The following is a 24,354-nucleotide window of genomic DNA, read 5'->3' as shown; positions in this document are numbered from 1 at the left end:
CCGTAAATGGTAGTACAATTGAAAAATAAGTAATTATAAAAAAAATATATATTAAAAATTAAAAAAAATATTGTATTCAACAAAGATCTACAAAGTTTTATTCTTAAGACAAAAATTAATGTTGAAGAATGAGAAATCAATAAAACTCTTGCCAATTAAACTTATCTCGATAGCGGTTATAAATCATAAAAAAATACATTTTATTTAAAAAAAAAGTGTTGTTAATCTCATATATAATTTTAAATATGCATTTTTCAATAATTTATATTGTTCTTGACTTTTTCTTTAGTAACTGAAGACAAAATGTTTTATTCATATCACTGTCAAAATAAGTTGGACAATATATCAAAAGGCATTGTATATTTAGGATTTCGGGATCATTCAAACTTAAAATAATACAAAGTGTTAATTTGCTGATTCAGTCAAAGTAAAATTAAGTATCTTCAAGATTAATTTAATTGTGAAAATGAAACTTTGTTTTCAACTTTGTTGAAACAATTTTTATCTTATGTTGTCAATTTTTTTTATAAGATTATTTCTTTTTAATTGTAATACTATTTACGGGACGTCTACTACTTCCTGGTATGTTCAATAATTAAAATTGCTTGTACGTTTTCTTCCTCCATGTCGTACTCTATAAATTGCATCTACATGTGACATGTTGATTCTTATAACATACTTATGCTACAATATATGGAATGAACGTAACAGATTTATTAACACTCTTTTTTTAACTATCCTTTTTATAGACGGAGTATTTGTTGAGAAGATTATGAGCCTCATCCACTATTTTCTTCTCGTCCTCATCTTCAAGAACGTGCAAGGGGTCGCAAATCTTCTCTAACCAATGAATAGCCTGCTCGTACTTGCTTAATGCTATATATGATTTGCTAATATACATTTTATTCTCCAGATTCACTTCATCCATAAGCTTCTCTGCTTCCTCAAAGGTATGTATCGCGTCTTCATATGTAACATTTGGAGGCTCAGAATACAACGTCGCTACGATCTATACAACGACAATCAATTACACGACTTTAATCAATTTTATTCAAATTATTCAGCTACTATGAAAACCTACAAATACATACCTTTCTTTCTACCCAACTTAACTTAGCAAACTCATACAGACATCTACCAAGTAGATGATGTAGCATACCATCATCTGGGCGTATTTCTAAGGCTTTTATTATATGTTCCTTGTACTCAAAACCACTTTGTATCCTTTCTTTTACTGATAAAAAATTACTGTGCACTCCTATCAATATGGCATACCACTTGTGCAGATCTGCATTTGATGATGTGAGAAACTTTTTGCATATGTTAATTCCTAGAAAAATAAATATCAAATTTGAGTTTCTAAAAAAATGAATAATAATGAAATACTGCAACTACAAATGTGTAACCAAGATATGTATAAAAAATGTAGTAACATAAATTCAATACCTTCAAGAAGAATAGTTTCTTTTACAGTTTGATCAATTATATCACTTGAGTATTTGAAACAACATCTAGCAAATCTCCATGCTATATCTACATTATTTGGATAAGTGTTTACAAGTTTTTGTAGCTCAAGATAAATATTCTTCTGTGATTCCTCCTCAAAATGTGCATCCAAAATAGTGAAATTTAATCCAGAGCTGGTGGCTTCTGTTGACCTGCATCACTAAACATATAATCTCTTCCTTTTACGTTTCATGTTTTGTCAATTTGTATAATAAAAAGAAAATTAAAGTTAAAGCCTGTGTTCATAACTCAAACTTACAAATAAGACTCAGGCAATCTATGACTTCTTTATGAGATTCAACTTATTTTAAAACTATGAATACATCTTTCAAATAAGTAAAATTAACACTAATAAGTTAAGCATTATCAAGTCAATTTTAAGTTTGGGTGAGTTCTGACTTGAAAGTCCTGTGTACAAACATGAGATTCATAAAAAATATATAGATTAAAAGCTTACAGAATAATGTTTATAGAATAACTTTTAAACTGGCATGAAATTTGCTTGAATAAAGAATGGAGCATATTAAATATATGATGAAAAATGTACTAACCAAGTTTCTATGTCACTTATACCATTCTCACTGTCTGAACAGTCAAAGAATTCATCATTTCCAATATCTGTGCCTGCTGTTGAAAAAGCATCGGTATCATTATCCGTTGCAGTATATGTATTGTCATTAGGAACACATTTACGACTGAACTTCTTCTTCCTTTGATTTTGCTGTAGTCTGAGAAGAAACAATTAAGAAATATGTAAATTAATCTATGACACTTGTATGTTTGTTGTAAAAGCACTCAGACAAAATCAATTAAATAAAACTAAATAAAATGAGATAATCATCACCTTAGCGCATCTAATTCTTCTTGTAACTCTGTAAGTCGACGATTGAGTTCCTCATAGTTTGCATTCATCATAGGACGTTGTTTGTTTTCCAAAATCTTCTGATAAATAAAAATACTAGCTGCACCTATCACTCCAATAGTTGCTCCAATAGCAGCAGCTATCAGATTATTTTGTAGCTGACTCATATTGGTCAAGTAAACTTTTGGTTAAACAACTGACGTTTTCTAAAAGTATGAATATGCAGTAATTATACATCATACTTAGCAAACACAAAATGTAAAATGTACTTACGAACTCCACTATGAACTGTGACCTGGACGGCATGAATTTGCCGCGTTTATCAAGTGACGTCACTATCTGCCCATGTAGCATATCATATTTCGATCGTTTAATTATGTTCAATATCATAAAGCCGTCACGACAAACTCATATTTCCTCCTGTTGATACCCCCTTTTTCATGAACTACTGATTAACATATGCTGCAAGGTTAACTACTGACTAATCCGCGCTCTATACTGGGACCACTGTGATACACGTCTTCTTTTTATGTAAGAACTTTTTGATAGTAACGTGTGCAGTCGGTGTTACGTATCGCGTGCTAAAGAGCAACCCTGATCCAATGACACGTCGCACGAATCAACGAATGGTATAAAATATTTTTGCCGGCGTGATTAGTTCTTCGTCTCTGTCGCTCTCGGTTCCTCGATCAATTCAGCAAAAACCCGACTCGCTCGTAGCTACATGTGGATTTACTACTTTTCCTACACACGTATTAAATAAAATAATTGATCTTATTAGTTCTAGTATTCAAGTAAGCTTTTGAAAAAAAGAAACACCAAAATTATTACTATCGTGGAGATCGCTGCGTCATTTCGCGGCTTTCTCTAAAAAAAAAATTTTTTACGTCAATGAATTACCGTTACAACGGTCGAATCGAATAATATGCATTCGGAATTAGTAATTTCTTCTTTATCTTTTAGCCGGCATAAACCCATGATTACACGGCGAAATTATATTTGGCCGTTCCATATCAGCTGAACGATAGCTCGAAATAAATCGAACTTTGAGAGAACGAAATAGCAGCGATACTTAGCAGCAATTAGCGGGAGATTTAAATGAACTTATTAATATGGATCTTATATGGACGATGATTTTACAATAGGATTTCTATAGATAACTTGCAGTAAAATAGAATAAATGTATTTGAAAATATTGATTTTATATTTCCTATGAAAGTAGTTATAAAATACAAGTGCGTATAAAACACGAAAAAATTGAACACTTGACAGAAATTGCACGCAAATATAATATTGAAAATGGGATATAAAAAATAAATGATCAAATCATAAAACATATTTTTCTGGGGACTGGAAAGTTCTCAAACAGTTTTTAAACTACAGAAGCTTAAATGTGTCACATGTTGTGTTCCAAATATATAATAAAGTTAAATATAAAATTTTACATCAATTGTTTAACATACACAATTGAATACCATTAGGTTATTAGATCAAAAGAAATATGCTACCATTGTCATATATTTTATTACACAATATTCTTTGCATATTAGAAGCTTAGGCATTTACAGAGAACATTTCCTATGAAAGCAGTTATAAAATACAAGTGCATATAAAATACGAAAAGATTGAACGCTTGACAGAAATTGCACGCAAATATAACATTCGTAAGTTTGTGTATATCATGTATAGAAGTATTTTTGAGCACTCGATTTGACAAAAATCAACTGCTTTAAGGTTATCTTTCAATCTAGAACCAATCTTTTTTACATTTTTATACACTTATATCCTAATTATAGTACTTGAAATCTTAATTCATTCACGTCGCAAATTTTCGAGTCTGGCCTGTAGATCTGCGTCGGCGTCTGCGAGATTGCCACCTTCCTCGTTGCCAGCTGCAGCGGCAACTGGCTGTTTAGAACCAGCTACACTCAGTGATCCAGATGCTTGTGGTAGGCCAGATAGTTGATCTGTCAACTGTAAACCTAGCTCATCCAACACCTGAGCAACTACAGCGTCACTGTAAAAATAAAATATCAATAGTGTCCATACCTTCAATTAATAATAACAAATAGAAAAATCTTATAATTCTTTCTTATCTTTATAGTGAGATTAATAAAGAATACTTATACTATATTTATATAAAAATACCTCTCTTCTTCATCTCCTTCATCTTCCATCGCATCATCTATAGCATCGTTCATAATCTCTTCTTTCATATCCATGATCTCTGATTGTTTTTCAAATTCTTGCAATATCTTTTGTATTTGTGGTAAATTTAACTGTCTGTAAAAAATAAATCAAAGTAAAGACCAAATAAATATAAAGAAATCAAATTAATATTACAACTGTCAAAAAGAAATATTGATTATATTTTGATATATCCAATAAATGCAAATAAAATATTGGAGTAAAAATGTATTTGATATATTATATAGTGTTGTGAATATTATACTCACTTATTCATATTTTGCATTGCTTTTGTCACTCCTTTCATTGCCTGTGCCATTGTATTCTGAGAACGTAGTGTCTGTATTTTTAACGATACTGCTTGAATATTTGCTTTCATAAGCATAAACTTTTTCACATAACGCCTTGTCCTGACAAGATCCTTGGCCATAATTTTTACAGCATCCTACAATAATTTAAAACTATCTCAATGATATATGACATATACATATATATATAGCAGAACAAAACATAATATATATGCTTGGTTATACCATTTGCCCATCCTTTGCAAGCTTCTTGATGTCTGCTATAATTTTCTTCTCCTGTTGCTCCATCCTCACTCTTTCTCTGTCCAAATCTCGCATCGCTTTGTTCAATGCCCTTTGGTTCTTCCTGAGCATTTCCTCAGGGGTTATACGCTTGCCGAACAACCACTCCATGATTCTGATGATAGATAGAAACACCAAGTGAAACTTTTAAATAAATTAGAATTAAAAAATAGACGTATTAAACAAAATCGACAGTAAACTCGAACAAAAATAAACTATGTCTCAAAAGACAGATGTCATGTAAAAATTGCGATTAACTCTTTCCAGCTGCAAACATATCACTATGCAGATTAATCGCGCTATATTATTATATCGACTGATTTACTTGTATTTCGTACGTAAAAATTTTTCCAAAACAAATTGATATTAAGATATATATACTATGAGTCATAAACTTTAGAAACTACATCGATCGTGGATAATTGAGATTGCGTTGTTCTGACGAATCTCTCACGGCAAATTTTTATCTGAACGTGTTACCAAATGAACAAATAATATTGTTACATTTATCATTAATATATCTTTATTATTATCTAGCATACGTATTATTTACAGGAACAGCAGTGCATAAACGTCAAAACCACGAAGCCTGCAATTTTATCAGATATTCTGTCGCGCGTTTTCACACTAATCTCTCGAGCAATTGTCACAGATCTCGCCGGGATAACATCGAGAATGACATCACGAGCAATGTTGGCTTCTCTACACTTCTCGTTTGACAGGTCGTGCTCAGTAATGACAAGTCTGTTCTTTTTGGCTGAATAAGGTTGCATTTTTGCTTTTAGAATGAGAAACAAATATATATCCTAGCATTATGAAAAAGGAACGAAGTTTTGAGATGTAACTCCAGTTCAATTAAAAAGAACAGACTTAAGATCACGAAATATTCAAGTCGCGATTGCGCTCAATATCAAGAAAGACAGACTGCATAATGGACTCAGATGTTTCTCTCTATTCACCTATTTATTCGTAAGTAGGTCGCAAATATCTCTCTTCTGCCTCGAATCTCTGTTATACCGACATGTCACCCGTACTCGATAACACCGATGACGCATTGCGTCGCCGAAGGAGGTCTCCGGTAACGAGGCGATCTCTCGGCGCGCAAGGTTCCCGCTCAGGTGTCGCGCGTGTGACCGGCTGTATGCGCGATGTGCACGTGAGGGACTCACAGCCGCAGTGAGCGGCGCTCATCGGTCACTGTGTGATACGCGTCAGCGTCGAAAGCACGAGTCTCTCCTCGTGACACTGTGGGACGCGTAGTCGAATCGCGTGTCATACCACACTGTTGCGCTACACACGATTATGCTGTATAGAAACGCGATCGTGCCAACGGTATGTACACGCTGTTATACGCGATGTTAGTACTCATATTTCGTCTGTACGGCGCGCTCTGTTATGTCTGCATCGTGTTACAACGATTGTACGCGGACCTCTTCGCCACGACCGTGAACACGACAGCGGAGCTCAATACGCTCGTGCATATACTTGCACGTGCTAAAAAGATCCCGAAGCACTTGGTGATCATACACACGCTGAACCAGCAGTCGCTCCTAGACTGTGTGCGTATCATTGGATGGTGCATAACACTTGATATACCTTACATCAGCTTCTATGACCGTAATGGTAAAACGATTTAGTATCATTATATGTCTGTATTTGTGTGTGCGACTCGTGCGATATTGCGTGAAGAGAAAAGAAATATTATCGTCTCGTGTATCCGTGTTGGTGCGTGTTTACATACGTATGTTCCGCGCGCCGAAATGTTCGATATATCCACTTGTTTCTCTGTAGATATGTGGTTCATTAAATCAAATGCAATATCTTGCTATACTTGGACTTTGGAACTGTTGAGATACTATGTTACAAATCTTTTAAGTATCATTTCATATATAAATTATGTTATTATGCATTATAAAAATTTTGCTATCACAATGAAAGTATGTTTTATATAAATAATGTGAGTCTTATCACAATAGTCAAATAGAAATATTATCTCACACTAAGATTACTGTTGTAATGTCATAATATTTCACAGTGAGATTACAGTCAATGATGAGAACACAATCATATTACACAACAATGTATTGTGATAAAATATTACATTTTATCTTATAATTTTTGATGTTTTTAACTGCTTTGTTTTATTCTATCTCAAAGGAATTAAGTTAGTTCTAGAATAGAATCATTATTTTTTATTGGATCATGAATATTTTGCATGATTTGATTCGGTATTGTGTTGATTTCTTATCCTATGGTCTTATATTTAGTCAACTTTATGTTCTTGTATAACTACATTTTTCTTTTTATGTGATTCACAAGTGAAATACAAATGTAAATCTACTCATGCATAAACATATTGCATTTAAATAAAGTGTACACGAAAATAAATTTGCTATCACCTTATGTGAAACATCATTGATATTACAATAACCTGCAGATACTTTCAAATACACACCATGGTAATTTAATAGTCTAATATATTTTAGTAAGGAGCTCATAAAAATATATCTTATATATGGCATATATTGATTTCATATTAATTCTTGTATAAATGTTATTAACTTAATCATTATAATACAATATAGAAACTCCATGTAATATTGAAATATCTTAATGAAGAATATAAGGGCTTGTTTATAAGAACCGAATTCTATAATCATAAATAGGAGAAATCAATTTACAAGAAGCTAACTTGTAGTTTCATTGCAAATGCAAATAATTCAGCAGAAACTCCAAGTTTTTCAATATTTAATAATGTATATAAATGTTGAAATTTACTGAATTTCATATATTTAAATAGTTTATCTTATTTTTACAGGTTTCTTCAAAAGAAATGAAAGCAGTCTTAAAGAAGAGTTTGCAAGAAATTGGCCTGATTTGATAGAATATATTACCTGGAATTCACACACAAAAACACCTAGTCAAAATGGGATAACTGGTATAGTATACTATATCTTTTTTTATGAAAATTCTCAATTATATTTTCAAGAACAAAAGTTTTGAAATTGTGACTTTAACTTGAGTGAATTTTAAAACTCTTCTGGTTTCTCACTGCGAAATTGATGACATCAGAAGAAAAAATATATATGCCTAAACAATTCTGGTGTCATTTTCATATAAAAAGATGTGATAAACATATCGAATTAATAAAACCTTTTCCAACTCTGACCTTTACATATATTATTAAAAAAAGTATGCTAGAAAACATACAAAAAGTTTCAACCATCGGATCTTGTTTGTTACAGCTATTAACAAAAAAAGTTAGATAAATGTTCAACAAATTTAAATATGTAAATGTGATTTCCTGCTTGAATATTTAGAAATATTTTTATTTATAAATATATATTTAGTCCTTAAATCTTTTGTCTTACTATTAAATTATAATGAGTCTATTATATACTAAAATTATTGGTTTTGAAAAATTAGCAAAGACTCCTATATAAAATATGTATTTCAATAATTTATCACTGAAATATTTATTTATATATTTTATTGCATATCTAAAGCCAAATCTTGCGTAGGAGCTTTTGCTAATCTTTGTAGAATACATAATTTTAGTATATAATAGATTAATTAATTTAGTAAGATGAAATTTAGTAAACATTGAATGTATGGAATCCGCCAATGAAAATTTTCCACTCTGATTATTCTGTATCCAATTGATTCTTTAGAATTATACCAGAGTTATATATTATATAACTTATAAAGATTAATGAACAACTTATTTTTGACATATAGGAATACCATAATGACGTGAATTAGTTTAACTGTAACATTTGTTAAATTTGTTTTGTTAATGTAATAAACAAAGTTCGACACTTGAAACTTTTTGTATGTTATTCAGCCTTTTTAATAATATCAAGGTCAGAATTATTGGAGAGAGGTTCGCTAATCGATATATTTACCAAAGATATTTGTATAAAAGAAAACTTTAGATTACATGAGCTTGTAAAATACTCTGAAAACTATCCTTTTCATATTACGTCAATTTTACGGTTATTTATTGACTGTTAAGAAAAAATAATAGTTTTTAGAATATTTTACAAATGTGCTCAAGCAATCTAAAGTGTTCTTTCATTCAAATAATTGTTTATTTAAACATAATATGCAAGATTTTTCAGTGTGTCACTTTTTGGCGTAGCAAATATTTAGAAGTCTTAAAACATTTTCTAGTCACGTATGTCATAAGATCTGTTCGTTTTCGAAGATCTTTTGCACTAGTGCAACAAATTGGAGTGAAATAATTAATTCTTTCACTCTAACTTATTGTTAGCGTGCACTAGTTCCGAAGTTCTTTGAAAACGAACAAACTTATACATAGATAATGAGATGATAACAAAAATTATATACACCACGAAGGACACGTCATACGCTGCATAATAACTGTAGATAAAATTATCGTAACGTTTGAGTAAAAATGACTACAAGTCATTAGCATTAGCTGTTTGGTTGTTTTCTTATAATGTTGTACTTTGAACTGTCAAATATTTATACTATACTGAATCATGAGATAAACGAGATAAACGTTGTCCTCTCGATAATTTTTACTCATATCGTAATGTTTAAATTGCAGGTAGCAGGTCGAAAATAAATGTATCGTTCTTATCCAACATAGATGGTAAAGGGAAAATAGTAACGTTAACAAAATCATTGGCGAAAGCTGTATCTTTGGGGAAACTTGATCCGGAAGAAATCACGGACCAACTAATCACTGAAAAGTTACAAATAAAAGGGATGCCCGATCCTGATCTCGCTTTAATATACGGTCACAGTTGTTCCACATATGGTGTTCTACCTTGGCATACAAGGACAACAGAATTTTTGTAAGTTCTGATCTTAACCACAAGAATACCAGCCAGTATATTTGCAAACTTTTTCCAGCTCAATTAGCATTTTACCTATTGTAATCGTTTATTTTCTTTTCAGAATGCTGCCACTACACGTTAGTATCACGGTGAAAGATTTCAGGTATACATTAGAGAGATATAGTAAAAGTGTACAACGGTACGGAAAATGATATGTAATTATTCTTATTTATACGAGATATCGCATTTATGGTAAGAGAAGAAATAAATTATCATAAAGACTGAGCTTTTCAAATACAATTATTTTATATCCTTTAATGAAATATCAGTAAAGATAAACTACAAGAAATCATCAAGCAATGTTGGTTGGGTTGGCTCTTGGATTGATACTTGCGTTCTTCATGGCATTTTTGATGTTTCAGTTCACTTCTTTAGAGAAAGGAACGATCTGATCTAAGGGCTTCAGGAACAACCTGAATTTCAGATCGCTGCTCTCTCTGAAGAAGCAAACTGAAATATTCACAAAACGTTGGAAACGAATCCACAAAGGACACAGGATGCAACCCGGAAGCTAAACCGAACATTTCTTCACGTCGCGAAAGCCTAATACATCAATGTCTCCTACAAGAAGTCTAAAAAATTGTTGCGTAAGGTACACTGGAAGTCTCTCTCTCTCATCGTGAGAATTTATTTTCCTTTGGATAAGAATTTTATCGAGATTCGTTATCGTAGGATTCATTACGTACGCAAAAGAAAAGCTGTTTTTCTCTATATTTTTATTTTAATATATATGCGTAAAATTTATCTTGTATAATAGAGATAAATGCCATTTTATCCATTTAGATAAATCTAATTCATATTACAAATATACGTTTTAAGATTTCTGGTCTCTTGCCGCGTAATTCTTTGTTGATGACGTTAGAAGTGAAAAAACGCATATCCAAAATTCTAACGTGTCATTTTCAAATGCAAAATGCTCCGAAAACTATAATTTTTCCTTTACAATTAACAAATAAACCGTAAAACTAATATTACATTATATAATTATACTTATAATTACACATTATATAATTATACTGATAATTACACTTCTTATGTATTTTCTCATTATTTTATCACCTTAATCTTACGGCTATTTATTGACTGTCAAGGGAAATAGTTTTCAGAGTATTTTACAAATATCCTCAAGCGACATGAAATGTTCTTTCATACAAATAGCTTTTTATTTGAAAATAACACGCAAAAAATTTTCAGAATCATTTTCGCTTCTGACGTCATGATCCAACGTGGCCATACGAGTGGCGAGTACTCTGGAGTCTTAAAAGATCAAATATAATAGCGCCGTGTTGCAAATAATAGGCATAAACATTTACGAATATTTTACATAATTTTACGATAAGAAACTATCGATCATTTTTTTACGAATTTCTGATTCCCAACGCTTGTTCCAATTCCGCCCGCTTCTGCTGCACCTTCGTGTAAAAGTAACGACAAACTGCTTCTTGCGCCCATGGCTGATAATAAAATTCGGCTCTTCGTTCCTCCTCTGGATTACCAACGACATCCGTCATTGTCTTCAAGTCTCTGGTCTGTGAAATAATCCACTTGTTGATAAATTGTTGTGGATCCTTGGCGAAACTCAGGAAGAATTCACGATTCGTTTTCAATTGATTAATCGTCTCGACTGTCTCGTGAATCTTATTATCGAGGCTCTGAATTTCTTGTTGGCTTGCAGTAGACAACAAGAAGTTATTCATTTGTGTCTTCAAAGTGTCATCGACTTCTACATCGATATCGTAACAAGCAGTTTGCTTTGTTTCTGTACCTAAATAAATTCACATCTAAAGTAATCGAAACTTAGTCTTAGTTTATGATAAGATTACGATATTCAATTCGTGAATTTATTTTTCAAACAGTAATACTCACTAGTTCTACTCACAAGTTCTAATCGCGATATTATCTTCGATAGCTTCACATTACCTACCTTCCACACTTATAACATGATTTATCACGATAGGATCGGGCGGATGCAATAACGGATTTAATCGTTGCGGTATTTCGGCGAATTTCATTCGCGGACAAGCAAATATCTGTTCCAAATATTTATCACAGTTGATGAACTCTCTCTCGTGACTATCTTGGAGCTTGTGTGTTTTTATGTATTGCCAAAGGGCGGATATAATGACGGGTCGCGTCTGCGTGTGTACACCCAACAATCGTGCCAATCGTGGGTCTAATTTAAACTGCAATCGAATTAATTTCAGTATTAATGACGTTAAGATTAATTAGATTAATTGACGATGATGATCAATCTTATGTAAACAAAAACATACCTGCAATGGCTGATAATCAAGAAGGAGTAGTATAGTACAGCGTACATTTTTATCACCAGGTCTTTTAACTTGAAAGCCATCAGTTTCTTGAGTAGTCAATGTACGATGCCACTCAACCAAATGATTGTCAGGTCCATACAAGTCTTTGTCTAGTTCTATCACTAAACTCTTGAAGAAAGACGAAAACTTACGTTTCACCTGTAAAAATAACGTAGAGCTATTATTATTTTTCACATATTGGAAGTGCATTCTTTACGAAAGATCATATTACATATTAAAAATAAAATTGACTTATAATTATGATATACTATGTGCGTAATATTATACCTTATTAGGATCATTTTTTGTATCATCCAAAAGACGACCTTCGACTCTAAGTTCCCAGGATGCCACAGATCCTTCCTCGCCCTCACCAGCTTCCTTAGCTGGATAAAATGTATTCGAGATGAAAATCCGCAATTTTCGTTTCTGCTTCATTGGACGCTTTAAAGCCTCCTGGATATCGAGACGTTTTCGCATTATGGTCGCATCCAATTTTCTCTCAAATGCAAGCAGATCCATGTAAGCTTGCGACTCTGGCACCAAATCTCGTACTTTCTGAGGCAGTATTTTGTCCGCCAATTTCTTCTTTTTCTTCGACGTGGAATGTGAAAAATCACTGTTCCAAAAATACTTAAATGAGTTTATTTGAAAATCATACAGATACAAAAATTATAAATAACTTTGAAACATTCTGGACTGCAATAAATGTACCTAAATAATTAAGTTGCAAATATTAGATTTCTATAACAATATGTATTGTATGTGAAACACAATAAAGGTACAAATCTATAAAGTACTGTATGATCAAATCTATAAAAATAAATTGTATACGTGGTTGAATCTTAAAAATATAAGCATTTAAAAATATTGTGTAACATAAAAATACACACATTTTATATATAAATTGCAAAAATAAAGATGCTTTTGTTGTCTAAAATTTAATATCTGTTATATTTACGGTTTTTGCTGTGACATAGGGATACGTTGGTCTGTGGTTCTCTTTCCAACGGGAGGTGTAGGCATTGGCCCTTGACGCATGTTTGAGTAAGGTTGGTTTGGTCTCATTATGCTTCCAGGACCAGGTCCAGCATTGCTCATTTGTGGTGGTGGTGTAAAACCAGATCTTGGCTGCATCTACACACAGAATTATAATTATATTTATCAGCTACTCATACACACACACACACATATGAGTAGCTGATAAATTATATATATAAAATTTATATCATATGAACTTATAATCTAAAAATATCTGTTTTATATGCAGAATTAATCATTTACCGGAAAATTAGGTCCAGAATATTGGCGTAAGTTTGGTGGTACCGATGATGGTGGATATCTTTGAGGAGGAGGTCCATTATTTCCTGTATTTGGTACAGGAAATCTTTGTGCCATTTTTCTTTAATCTTAAGAGAGAAAAAAGATGCTTAAGTATATTTTAAACATAACTCATATTTTTTCAAAATTCAACATATGAGTATAAATAAATAATAAAATCAGTAAATAATAAAGCAGTAATTTAGCCAAAATTATACATAAAGCTATTTGTATAATTTATTTGTTGTAAATCTAATTTATACAATGTAAAAAAATGTGAAAAATATAAGAATGCTCCACATAATCACAATAGACGCCCAACACACGGAAGACACAATATAACCTTATTAAGTAGATAAAATATTTATTATTAATGGCACATATATTCGTTAACATACGTATTACTTAATTAAAGCTGTACATTGTACATTAATATAAAAGAAACTACAAATAATATGTGAAATTTTGTACAAAATCGCGGTATGTACACTTGCGCGACCCTGGAAATTCACAGACTTCAAATCGTCATATTTGACGAAATATTATGTACAAAGAAATATAACGCCAGACACTGTACATGTATAAAACCCGTGTGTGTAAATATTATTTATAAAATGTAGATATAAAAGTATTCTGGATAACCTTATAACACTTCCAGTTAACAATTACGCTCTCTCCGTTTTACTGACTTGTCGCACTTTTGCGACATTAAAGAAGGCATAATGCCATCTAGCGGTGTTTCATACAATTTAAGCTTAAAGTAGTGTTCATAATAAGAACTGGACCATAAAGCCCGTATCATGGCTCCTGCACACAGGACGCGGTATGTTTGCCGCGCGGCGGAAGTCCGCGCGACAGCTAATCAATATGTTGTTTTTCCGTAAAAGCTAGAAGGTTATTACGGAAAGTAGCATATTGATTAGCTGTCGCGCGAACTTCTGCCGCGCGGCAAACATTACCGGGTCCTGTGTGCAGGAGCCATGATACGGGCTTTATGGTCCAGTAGCATTAGATTGGCTAGTAGAGACTTATGACGTCATTAATCGCTCTCGGAGCGATTAACCCAGGGCCAGTCGAACACGCTATGAAATTGAGGCTGCGTTCCGAAATGCACTGCCAGTACTGAAAATTTATAGTTCATGTTACGTATATTATAGAATTTCAGTATTGGCAGTGCATTTCGGAATGCAGCCCGAACACGCTATTAGAAGGATTCATATTGCGTCCAATATAAGACACGATATCCAATAAGAAAGTTGATTTTCTGGAGACAGAAATATCACTAGCTAGAAACTTTAATAAAGAAACTCTGTTATTGGATATCGTATCGTCATACGTTCGGATGTCAGACGCGGAGTGTGAATCCTTCATTACTCTTTTTAGTTCCAAAATCTTTGCTACGAGTCGTTAATGTCTTTGATAAGAAATCGAGGTGTAGTGTACCAGACTGCAAATATTGATTAGGTTATGTTTACTTTCGGTTAGTTTTGATTCTATATAGTTTAGACTGACTTAAACAAATGCAAATATTGAGTTTGATTTTAATCTATTTAACTATTATATATGTAAAATAAAGTCAGCTGGTTAGGATGTAATAAAAGAATATACAAAAGAAAGTTTCAATGGAAATTATAGATTATATGTAGATATATAGATTATATTTAGTTAGATTATGTTGAGTTAGATTATATTAGAATTTTTTTACTGTAGGACAATGGTAATGGGTCCTATCGAAGGAATGCAAGCTGATGTTATATTTGTTATTGAGGGAACAGCTGTTAACGGCGCATACCTTAATGATCTTAAAATTGGTTATGTTGTACCAACATTAGAGTAAGTATTGAATTGCAAATATATTTTATACATTTCATATATATATATATATATATATATATATATATATATATGTATGTATGTATGTATGTAAATAATATATCTTTTTATGTTTGTATAAAATCTTATTAATTTATCCTTATATTTTCTATATTATAGATATTTTAATCAAGGTGTCATAGAGGATAGAGAATATGTTTCAGAGGTATGATATATTAAATTTATAGCTTTCATAGTATTCATAAAATAAGTTTAATAAATAACAATTTAAATAGCATTATAATATAACTGGCATTTGTATGACAGAACACCACAACATTGTATGGAATAGTAGTTTATCATGCTGCTGATTGCTTGCCAGCACCTTGTACAGAGACTTTTGGACCTTATTCAAATCCTCATAAGCTATTGATGATGTTGGATAAACTTGAGTAAGTATAGGATATATAATTTATATTGTGCAAATAAATCCTATAAATCAGAAATATCTAGTTATATATTATCCTTGAAATTAAATATATATTTAATGCTATATGAATAGTATTGTATAGAGTATCAACTATGATATAACTGTATTATGTTACATTCACTAGAATGATTGGTGGAAAGGGAGAATCCTATGCAAATATTGGTGAAGGTCTTGCAACAGGATTACAATGTTTTGAAGATTTGCAGCTGAGACGAGAGCCCAATACAGCATCTCAAAAACATTGTATCTTAATATGTAATTCACCTCCATATCAAATTATGATTCAAGAAACTTACAAGTTTGCTGGTCATACCATTGAACAACTAGCTGCTATTTATCAAGAGGTAAGTAATGCAGCTGTAAGTATTACAAGCTATAAACTGTACTTGAAAAATAAGTTCCAACACATATTTGTATTATTTTTCAGAGGAATATTAACATCTCTATTTTATCACCAAGGAAAATACCAGCATTATTTAAGTTATTTGAGAAAGCTGGTGGTGATTTGCAGTCGTCACAAACTAAAAATTATGCCAAAGATCCGCGACATTTGGTGCTTCTACGTAATTACAACTTGAAAGAACGCCCCGTTAGTCCTGTAATGGGTGGTAACGTTCATAATGTAGCGGCTACTGCTGCTCAAATTCCTCTGAGTCCGTTACAGAGTAACGATAGCCCAAACACGAACCAGGTGCAGCAAAATATCGCTCCGCCGAGCCAAGCGCAAGGTCCTCCCTTCAGAAATCAAGCACCACAGAATATCACTTCTGTACATCAAGCCGTGACACCGGCTATGGCAGTTCCAATGAATGCTGCACGACCGCCTTACAATCCACAGATAGCCGCGCCACCGAATTATCACCCGACTGCATTAGGTCCGAGGACCACGCATGCTACTAGATGGATGCGACCCTTCGTAGCACCTGGTACAACTGCGCCTGCAAATACGCAAAACAGCAGCGCATTGATAGCACAACTAACACAGCCGCCTTCGTTGGGGCTAAACGTTGGGGCTACATTTGGCCAAAGATTAGATGGTAAGAATACTGACATTCGTATTACATGCATGATGTAAATATAAAGGTGTACCAGTCCCGTGGATGCACTATCGTCCAAAATAATAGCCAATCAGAAATGCCCAGGAATATTCGAATCAAATATGGCTGCTGACAGTACACACGTCATTGTGTTTATATTATAAGAAGTTATATAAAAGTAAAAGAATATTAACAACATATTGTATTTTTATATAAATAACGCAATGAATATCTAGTGCTACAAACTTATACGATATATATATATTTTTTTTTTTTAGTATTATTCTCTTTCTCTCTCTCTCTCTCTCTCTCTCTCTCTATATATATATATATATATATATATATATATATATATATATATATATATATATATTACATGCTATTTATTTTTACAAGACGAGTAAAAGTAACTTAAGTGTCTTTTGTAGACTCTTACATATATTTTTGTTGCTTCCAAATTGTGTTGTTAATTTCTGATATAACCATTGCAGGTAGCAATAATGTTATGGCGCCTAATCCACAACAGCAACAACAACTTACACAACAGCAACAGTTGCGATTAACGATGCAGTTACAGCAGCAAAATGCCCAGCAACAAGCTGTAATGTCCATGGCCGCCCAATCGACTCACAATCAGCCAGGGTCACAGCTTACCGTATCTTCTATGAGCCAATCTGTACCCACTCAAGTGCCACAAACTGTTGCGGTTTCGCAAGCACCAATCTCAGCGTCCTCTGTAACGCAACAGATTGCTCCACCACAGGCACAAGTAACTAAACGAGATATACTTGTGTATAGTAAGTTTGCTGTATATAAAAGAATAAATTTTATATAATTTTTCTATTATGATATTCCAGGGAAATGTAGCCACTGGCACTGTGCAAGGCCAACAATTGAACGTGCAACGTGAACGTCAGAACATCTGGCAAGGTGTTCTAGAATGGTTAGAAAAGGCAAAAAATCCTGCGGATACACAAAAACAGACAAGACACGTTCCGTGTCATGTATCGGCTAATTTTAAAAACGGAGAGCCAGAATTGTGAGTTACCGTACTTATAATATTGATTAAATTATTATAATATTTATCATATTGTATCTCATACCAATCATATCAATGTTGCTTCTATCTTACATGATTTTTATTCTTCAGAAAAGCGGATACATGGCCACCAAAATTAATAATGCAATTGATGCCGAAGCAGTTGATAGGAAATATCGGCGGCTCTTATATAAAGAATTCCAAGTCCGTTATTTTCCACCCAACACCGTGCGAAGCATTGGAATCTTTAACAAAAGTGATGACCGCCGGGTTTGTAAGTATATTAAGAATTTTTTTAATATATTATAATAATTTTATATTTAATATATTAATATAATATTTTTTTAAACTGTGGAATGCATACTTTTTAGGCTGGTTGCGTCCATTTTACCTCAGCTTCATCAAGTTCAGCTTGCGAGATAAAAGTGCTCATACTCTTATACACCGCGGATAAAAAATCGTACTTAGGTTTTATTCCAAATGATCAAACGGCTTTTGTCGAACGCCTGCGTAAAGTAATACAACAGCAGAAATCATCTCATGCCTCTATGAGGCAAGCACAAGTAAGTACGATGACAAGGAACAAGTTATTTTTCAAATTTTTGAGAATCGGAAGATCGAGAGAATGAAAGCATTGAAGATTAATTGTGTTTCTATTAGGGCAATCCTGGACCAGGGAATACAATTCCAGCACCCATGCCTACTACAGGTGCGCAGGGAGGTATTCTTATGTCCCAAACGAACACTACGGCGATGGGTGGTGCTCAGATAACGCAAAGTGTTGTATCTAGCAGTGCTCCTCAAATGAATATGCAGGTAATGCGAGTCTAGTAACGCTAGTATGAATTTATAGATAGCAAAGTAATTTATTTGGAGGTATTAAATGTTACGTATCGCATGTTACATTTATAGAACAGCGGTATTAGTGGACCACAGGCAAACGTTAGTGCTGGAGGTATAATAACCCAACAAAGGCCTCAATTTGATGATCTAGAGATCGCCAGACATCAAAATCTATTAAAAATTCAACGTCTGAGACAAACATTAGAGGCTGCTCAACAGCAAGAAGCGCAATATAAGTCGCAGTTGGAAGTGAATGTAAATATATGTTCTTAAATTATGAATTTTTATGATTATTAACTCTTGAATATAAATATAATTGCATTTATTATACAGATTCAACAAAATCTGGAAGTGGCACAGCAACAAGAAATGCAATACAAGCAGCAGCTTGAGGTAATCTTTAACTTTTACTTGACGACAAATAATTTTGCTATAGTATATTATATATAGATATAGAGGTACTGCTCAAAATTTTTCTAAACAACATGGTTTCTTTACAGGCACAACAGGCACAAAGAGGCATCAATCCAGCTGCCATGTCTAACCAACAGGCGAACGCTCAAAGAATGATGCGTCCTATCTCTACCAACAGTATTGGTCTCAGACACTTATTACAACAAGTAAGAAAATAAACTTTATTTACGTTAATTCCCTTATATATGCGTGCAAATCAAATGCACATTGCAATTAATGTTTCTTCGTTGCAGTCACAACCTCAATATAGACAAGTTTTCGGAGTGCAACAACAAATCCAAGTCGGTCCAAGGGGACAGATAGCAGCAAGACCAATGGCACCAGCTAATACGCAAAATCAACAGTTCGAAGATGTACCGAATTATGACTTTCTGAATTGTCAGTGAACATCTTAAATTTAATATTTTTAACTTTTAAATAGTCGATGACGTGAAAATTATGCGTATAGTGGACGTCGGGTCAATCTCGACCCATCGTTCCTGGGAAAATGTCTATTTTATCTAAGAATCAATTTCTAGATGTTACATCTAAATTTTGTATCGCTTATTAAGATTTCTAAAAATTATTTTATTTAGAAAGAAACGATATATGTATGTATTCATGTACTTATTATCGACCTAAAATATGGATTTTGAGATCTATGTGAGTTCACTTGAATCCAGCTAAGATGTGACGTATATATAGTATTTTGATACGTCATTTTCAATAGTATTTTCGTTCGTTTACATATAGTTTCTACAACATCGTTGTATATCGACGTAACGCTTTGTACTGAATTCAATGACACGCGTTATTTAAGTATCTGTACATATAAAATTATCCGTATACAATTTGTTAAGACATTAAGAAAGCTCTGCAAATTATCCTATACGACGGATAGAATGTACAAAAACTGTGCACCAAACTTTTATAACGACTGCAACCTTTATTTATTATTACTTTGTACATTAACATTATATATCAGAGACGAGAATTATGATATTAATCTTACATGCTATTTTATACTTTAAGGAAGACAAGACCGTGTCAAACAATCAAAAGGTGCGTTCAGAGAACACAATGGTTATATAACCGTTAAGTGATTATCGCCTTTACTTAAAATATTCTTTCAGATTCATAATAGATCTGAAAGGATATTTCGATAATATACTAACTCAACCGATGTGTTCATTGAACGTAGCTCAAGTGATATTTCTATGGTACATCCTTCTTCCGTAATAACTATATACATTAATCTAGAAAAACGGATTTTGAAAGGACGGTTGTAGTTTTTTGGATATCGATTTATCTGAGATAATCTATATAAATATTTCTTACATATCTGTAAAGAGCAAAGATTAATATAGATATAATCTTGGTGAGTCCAGATCTCTAGATATAATATCTCTAGATATAACGGATAAGTAATGCAGATAAAACCACCTTTGGCATGAGAAACTGTTTACATACTTACAGATCGCGAATCAAACTCGTCAGAATTATATCTTTCTTAATCTCTACCATATAAAGAAAAATTTCATTATTCTTGCTCTAATATTATTTTTCCATTTAATTATAAGATTTATTATACGATCTTTATACGCGTGCCCACCATTATTCTAGAACATTGTATGTTCAAATATTTATAGACTTGGAACTATAAGCTCTTTTTTACAACATATGAATATACAACATAATGAATTTGACATCGGTGATTAAATTTTGTCAACATATACAAGAACTTGTCAATTGTAGCCGGTGATAATGAGGAGAATGTTTGCGTTAATAGAAACTTACATTTTTTACATAGTAATAAAAAACTGTACAAGAAGAGATACGAAAATCAATCAATACAATTGGATGAAGTGTGTTGTATGGCCATCCCGATAGATCGGATCGTCTGTGATGGACGCGCGGCACAGCGGACACGATCGCTCCCTATCCAACCACGTCGAGATACACATTTCACAAAATATATGTTTACAATGGAGCCTGACCGGCGTGGAATATTTCTCATGGCAAATAGCGCATATGCCGCCGGACGCGATCACCTGTTCCTTCGATGGCGATACTCCTAAGTTCTACAAAAAGATACGTAGATGCGTGATGTAATAATGTTACGAGCTTCGCAAAATACGATTATAATACACTGTATTGAGCATACCACATTTTGGAAGAGTTTCCATATAGCAGTACGGAACAGCTTCAGACGTGGCAATAAATCGTTCCCTTTGCTAAAAGTATAAGTCAAGGAGAAGAGAATCCCTACGATTTTTTCCGGACCTTGGTACGTCTCAAATAAATAATACAGCCAGGGCTGAATGGGAGCAACGCACCGATAAAGCTGAGACATTGCTTCCATCAACAGATAATACTTTCCCTGAAAGTTTTTAAATATTTATATTTGTAATTATATCTCGCATTGCATGTACAAAGTGCACGTATAATTTATAACGACATTTATTATTATTGTGGTAATCATATAATGATGTCTACCATGAACATAATCAGATGAATTTCATCCGCAAATCTCCTATGTTATAATAATAAGTAGTGAATTTTTCTAGTAACTATACACTAAAGAATTAAGAACGTGAGTTAAGCACTTACCCGGTTCTGAAATGCCAGTAATCGAACTGGTAGACAAGTTAGGAGCACTTTGCAAACAATCGTTATAAGTTTGAGGAAGAAATCCATTACTATGACATAACATAGTAAGTCCCATATCGTGAGCGGCTGGGCGTAAGGAGCGAGTGTATGCAGTTCGAGCGTGTAAGCGACGAACGCGATGCAGGCGGTGATATAACACAGGATCAGCAGAAGTAACCAGCGACTCCGGTTACTCTGCTTGGCAATTTCACGCTTGAGACCATTGTTGGCGTACATAAACGTGACGAGCAATACAACGAACATCAGTATTCCAGTTTTGTGGTCATAAAAGATCTTAGTGAAGAGAATGAAGAGAAAGGGAATGTACTGCTGCAGTAGTTTCAGCATCGCACGAGTCTCCGGACTGATCTGGTCATTGTTGTTTATAACGCTATTTTCCGCGGCGTTATTGTTATTATTATTTTGCATCTCCGCGACCATGTTTGTGGCTTCGTGCACATGATGTTCGCGGACAGATTCGTTGCGAGTAGCTGTGCTATTCGTCGGATGCTCCTCCAAATTGATTACATAGCTGTGGCTTGGCAACGGGACTGGTCGAACTTGATACTGTAATCCGTGCATCAGGAGTGATGTTAACGATATGCTAGGCTGTTGCAGGAAAAAGAAGCATTAGAGTGGAACACCATTGCCACATTAGTGAATTAATTGGATGGTACATACTGTTGCATGTTGTATGAAAGGACGAATCGTGGAGGATATATTATCAGCAAGTATTCTAGAGTGTTCTGCTGTTCTTGCACCAAAGTTAAATGCTGTTCTAGGATTTATGCTTGGCAATGTGGAGTGATTAAAGTGATTACTACTTGGTATTGCTTGATCTTGTCTATTCTCGTTTGGATTTGGCACATGCGACATAGCTGGGTCACAATTTATCCCTGCTGCTCCTTCTATAGGCCTGTTGTCAGTCATATTTTACCTGCAAAATAATTCAACACTTAACTCTAATGACAAAATTTCTGCACATATGCACATATTTTCTAATATTTATCATGTATAATCATGAGCAATACACAGCTCATACAAAATATTTTTAATAATAAGGATATCCCAGCAGATATAAAATCTTGCATATTACAAAACATAGCAATATTATTTCATTATTAGCTTACTAAATTGAACTTTGTACGATTTAAACATTACATTGTAATATTGTATTATCTAAAGTATAACTTTCAAAATAACACGTGTCATATGTCAGCAGTTTTAAAGATAAGAGAATATTAAATGGCAGCTGATACATGTTGATTAATTAGGGATTCTAAAGATATTCCAGAAATTTACCGCGTGATATATAACCACACTGCGATTCCGTTATGATTATTGAAAATAGTTCATCTCTTCGTTTTAGGATGGCGTAGTCAGAGAATCCAACAAGTGTACGTTTCGTCACAATACGTGTTTATCCCAGTGAATGCTTATCACCGACTCTACCAAATTTGCATTAATCATAATTTTGACATGAGAACACACAATTGTCACGCCATTTTCTTTGCGATTATTTGGTCGACGTCGATTGGAGTTTCATCGAGCACGCGTAATAAAATTGTTCCCGCACTTGAAAGTGCAGCTCGTTATGTTTTACATATATTTCATTTTTAAGTTGCATTCCAAAACGTTCTTTTGTAGTTATTGTACTCAATAACTATAGTTCACGTTATATATATTATAGAATATCGAATAAAATTTCCTAAAAAAGGACGTTTTGGAACGCAACCTTAATTTATTTTCCTTACTCAGCCGAGAGTAATACTCAAATGCTTCCGAGAAGTGTTCATTTGCGCAAAATACTCGTTAAATATAATCTATGTGAGATTTATATACTATTATATCAGTTTTACCTAGTTTCGATGCATTTCCTGCGTGCAAAATGCGACTAACGTTTCGCTCTGAGAATGAGTGAAAAAAAAGTAGGAAAAGATAGCGAGTGCATTTAAGTTCAGTATTCCACAACTTATTTTAACTATAGTTTAACTTGTTAAAGGCTTATCCAGTCAAACTTGCACTGTCGCATTATTTATATGCACGATGAAATTAACCAATCGTGATTTGTACAATAAAGGGATGTCTCTTATACTAGACATGATTTACATTGGGTCAGCTAATTTCTTTGTGCATATGAATAATGCGACTATGCATGTGTTGTTGCTGTTTGCTGGCCTAAGTTCATTGACTGTGAAAATGGGAACAAATGCGACTGTGTAAATTTGCCTGGATAGGCCTTTAACAAATTAAAATTTAATGCCCATTCCTACCAACTTTGGTTCACTTAACTTGCTGGTTATTCCAACAGAATTGACCAATCGCATCTGTCAATTCTGACTAATGAGAAATGCGATTGGTTAATTCCATTGGAATAACCAGCTGATTA

The 24,354-nt window shown here is 33.3% G+C and overlaps 6 protein-coding genes and 1 long non-coding RNA gene across 15 annotated transcripts; 2 read left to right on the top strand and 5 right to left on the bottom strand.

The window, feature by feature from the left end:
- Positions 1–6: 6 nt before the first annotated feature.
- LOC116853868 (regulator of microtubule dynamics protein 1-like) lies at positions 7–3,388 on the bottom strand. 2 transcript variants are annotated; one of them, XM_032835153.1, is made up of 7 exons: positions 3,269–3,388; positions 2,642–3,112; positions 2,351–2,574; positions 2,058–2,234; positions 1,447–1,658; positions 1,092–1,330; positions 7–1,009 (listed from the first exon to the last, which is right to left on the bottom strand). In XM_032835153.1, the coding sequence occupies exons 3-7, from the start codon at positions 2,533–2,535 to the stop codon at positions 731–733; spliced, it is 1,092 nt and encodes a 363-aa protein (XP_032691044.1). In that variant the 5' UTR covers positions 2,536–2,574; positions 2,642–3,112; positions 3,269–3,388; the 3' UTR covers positions 7–730. The 2 variants fall into 2 exon arrangements, with proteins under 2 accessions (XP_032691044.1, XP_032691043.1); XM_032835152.1 differs by having other exon boundaries at positions 2,642–3,348.
- Positions 3,389–3,868: 480 nt separating this feature from the next.
- LOC116853870 (charged multivesicular body protein 2a) lies at positions 3,869–6,244 on the bottom strand. 5 transcript variants are annotated; one of them, XM_032835156.1, is made up of 5 exons: positions 5,484–5,625; positions 5,089–5,260; positions 4,825–5,000; positions 4,517–4,651; positions 3,869–4,385 (listed from the first exon to the last, which is right to left on the bottom strand). In XM_032835156.1, the coding sequence occupies exons 1-5, from the start codon at positions 5,534–5,536 to the stop codon at positions 4,181–4,183; spliced, it is 741 nt and encodes a 246-aa protein (XP_032691047.1). In that variant the 5' UTR covers positions 5,537–5,625; the 3' UTR covers positions 3,869–4,180. The 5 variants fall into 5 exon arrangements, with proteins under 5 accessions (XP_032691047.1, XP_032691050.1, XP_032691049.1 ...); XM_032835159.1 differs by lacking the exon at positions 5,484–5,625 and adding an exon at positions 6,105–6,244 and having other exon boundaries at positions 4,181–4,385; XM_032835158.1 differs by lacking the exon at positions 5,484–5,625 and adding an exon at positions 5,699–5,961 and having other exon boundaries at positions 4,181–4,385.
- An 81-nt stretch (positions 6,245–6,325) lies between these two features.
- Positions 6,326–10,235, top strand: LOC116853869 (dehydrodolichyl diphosphate synthase complex subunit NUS1). The gene is made up of 4 exons (XM_032835154.1): positions 6,326–6,768; positions 7,964–8,083; positions 9,719–9,968; positions 10,072–10,235. The coding sequence occupies exons 1-4, from the start codon at positions 6,480–6,482 to the stop codon at positions 10,160–10,162; spliced, it is 750 nt and encodes a 249-aa protein (XP_032691045.1). The 5' UTR covers positions 6,326–6,479; the 3' UTR covers positions 10,163–10,235.
- LOC116853864 (brahma-associated protein of 60 kDa) lies at positions 10,233–14,361 on the bottom strand. The gene is made up of 7 exons (XM_032835143.1): positions 14,285–14,361; positions 13,607–13,731; positions 13,284–13,459; positions 12,611–12,941; positions 12,284–12,481; positions 11,935–12,193; positions 10,233–11,775 (listed from the first exon to the last, which is right to left on the bottom strand). Exons 2-7 carry the CDS (start codon positions 13,718–13,720, stop codon positions 11,369–11,371), a joined length of 1,485 nt encoding a protein of 494 aa, XP_032691034.1. The 5' UTR covers positions 13,721–13,731; positions 14,285–14,361; the 3' UTR covers positions 10,233–11,368.
- Positions 14,362–15,030: 669 nt separating this feature from the next.
- On the top strand, positions 15,031–21,022 carry LOC116853863 (mediator of RNA polymerase II transcription subunit 25-like). 2 transcript variants are annotated; one of them, XM_032835141.1, is made up of 15 exons: positions 15,031–15,122; positions 15,353–15,475; positions 15,635–15,680; positions 15,782–15,906; positions 16,069–16,288; positions 16,372–16,981; positions 17,473–17,750; positions 17,839–18,020; positions 18,132–18,294; positions 18,392–18,583; positions 18,681–18,836; positions 18,933–19,118; positions 19,197–19,256; positions 19,364–19,483; positions 19,571–21,022. In XM_032835141.1, the coding sequence occupies exons 2-15, from the start codon at positions 15,357–15,359 to the stop codon at positions 19,721–19,723; spliced, it is 2,610 nt and encodes an 869-aa protein (XP_032691032.1). In that variant the 5' UTR covers positions 15,031–15,122; positions 15,353–15,356; the 3' UTR covers positions 19,724–21,022. The 2 variants fall into 2 exon arrangements, with proteins under 2 accessions (XP_032691032.1, XP_032691033.1); XM_032835142.1 differs by lacking the exon at positions 15,031–15,122 and adding an exon at positions 15,156–15,254.
- LOC116853871 lies at positions 16,731–17,563 on the bottom strand. Its single transcript, XR_004380045.1, has 3 exons — positions 17,418–17,563; positions 16,996–17,110; positions 16,731–16,882 (listed from the first exon to the last, which is right to left on the bottom strand). It is a non-coding gene; the product is annotated as an uncharacterized LOC116853871 (long non-coding RNA).
- LOC116853865 (RING finger and transmembrane domain-containing protein 2-like) lies at positions 20,860–23,986 on the bottom strand. 3 transcript variants are annotated; one of them, XM_032835145.1, is made up of 5 exons: positions 23,825–23,986; positions 22,647–22,902; positions 21,927–22,574; positions 21,481–21,696; positions 20,860–21,397 (listed from the first exon to the last, which is right to left on the bottom strand). In XM_032835145.1, the coding sequence occupies exons 2-5, from the start codon at positions 22,893–22,895 to the stop codon at positions 21,164–21,166; spliced, it is 1,347 nt and encodes a 448-aa protein (XP_032691036.1). In that variant the 5' UTR covers positions 22,896–22,902; positions 23,825–23,986; the 3' UTR covers positions 20,860–21,163. The 3 variants fall into 3 exon arrangements, with proteins under 3 accessions (XP_032691036.1, XP_032691035.1, XP_032691037.1); XM_032835144.1 differs by lacking the exon at positions 23,825–23,986 and adding an exon at positions 23,268–23,530; XM_032835146.1 differs by lacking the exon at positions 23,825–23,986 and adding an exon at positions 23,096–23,240.
- Between the last annotated feature and the right edge of the window lie 368 nt (positions 23,987–24,354).

Source organism: Odontomachus brunneus, unplaced genomic scaffold (assembly GCF_010583005.1).
Source record: "Odontomachus brunneus isolate Ranch 3 - 2012 unplaced genomic scaffold, Obru_v1 Obru_scaffold_007, whole genome shotgun sequence".
In the NCBI taxonomy this organism is placed as follows: domain Eukaryota; kingdom Metazoa; phylum Arthropoda; class Insecta; order Hymenoptera; family Formicidae; genus Odontomachus; species Odontomachus brunneus.
Note: the sequence above shows the minus strand (reverse complement) of the source record. Positions and strands in the feature narration are given on the sequence as shown.

Bases quoted from the DNA above. Each gene is read 5' to 3' on its own strand.
- LOC116853868 (XM_032835153.1), bottom strand. From the start codon at position 2,535: ATGAGTCAGCTACAAAATAATCTGATAGCTGCTGCTATTGGAGCAACT. The intron at 2,235-2,350 runs GTGATGATTATC...GTTTCTTCTCAG, and splicing joins GAAGAATTAGATGCGCTAAG to ACTACAGCAAAATCAAAGGA. The intron at 1,659-2,057 runs GTTAGTACATTT...TTAGTGATGCAG, and splicing joins ATAAGTGACATAGAAACTTG to GTCAACAGAAGCCACCAGCT.
- LOC116853870 (XM_032835156.1), bottom strand. From the start codon at position 5,536: ATGACTCATAGTATATATATCTTAATATCAATTTGTTTTGGAAAAATT. The intron at 5,261-5,483 runs GTACGAAATACA...ATCTATCATCAG, and splicing joins TGTTTTGGAAAAATTTTTAC to AATCATGGAGTGGTTGTTCG. The intron at 4,386-4,516 runs GTATTTTTATAT...TTATTTTTACAG, and splicing joins GAAGGAGATGAAGAAGAGAG to TGACGCTGTAGTTGCTCAGG.
- LOC116853864 (XM_032835143.1), bottom strand. From the start codon at position 13,720: ATGGCACAAAGATTTCCTGTACCAAATACAGGAAATAATGGACCTCCT. The intron at 12,482-12,610 runs GTATAATATTAC...TTATTTTTACAG, and splicing joins CAAAAAATGATCCTAATAAG to GTGAAACGTAAGTTTTCGTC. The intron at 12,194-12,283 runs GTATGTTTTTGT...ATTCGATTGCAG, and splicing joins TTGATTATCAGCCATTGCAG to TTTAAATTAGACCCACGATT.
- LOC116853869 (XM_032835154.1), top strand. From the start codon at position 6,480: ATGTACACGCTGTTATACGCGATGTTAGTACTCATATTTCGTCTGTAC. The intron at 8,084-9,718 runs GTATAGTATACT...TTTAAATTGCAG, and splicing joins TAGTCAAAATGGGATAACTG to GTAGCAGGTCGAAAATAAAT. The intron at 9,969-10,071 runs GTAAGTTCTGAT...TTTTCTTTTCAG, and splicing joins ACAAGGACAACAGAATTTTT to AATGCTGCCACTACACGTTA.
- LOC116853865 (XM_032835145.1), bottom strand. From the start codon at position 22,895: ATGACTGACAACAGGCCTATAGAAGGAGCAGCAGGGATAAATTGTGAC. The intron at 22,575-22,646 runs GTATGTACCATC...TTCCTGCAACAG, and splicing joins CTTTCATACAACATGCAACA to CCTAGCATATCGTTAACATC. The intron at 21,398-21,480 runs GTATGCTCAATA...ATCTTTTTGTAG, and splicing joins GGAAACTCTTCCAAAATGTG to AACTTAGGAGTATCGCCATC.
- LOC116853863 (XM_032835141.1), top strand. From the start codon at position 15,357: ATGGTAATGGGTCCTATCGAAGGAATGCAAGCTGATGTTATATTTGTT. The intron at 16,289-16,371 runs GTAAGTAATGCA...ATTATTTTTCAG, and splicing joins TAGCTGCTATTTATCAAGAG to AGGAATATTAACATCTCTAT. The intron at 19,119-19,196 runs GTAAATATATGT...TTTATTATACAG, and splicing joins AGTCGCAGTTGGAAGTGAAT to ATTCAACAAAATCTGGAAGT.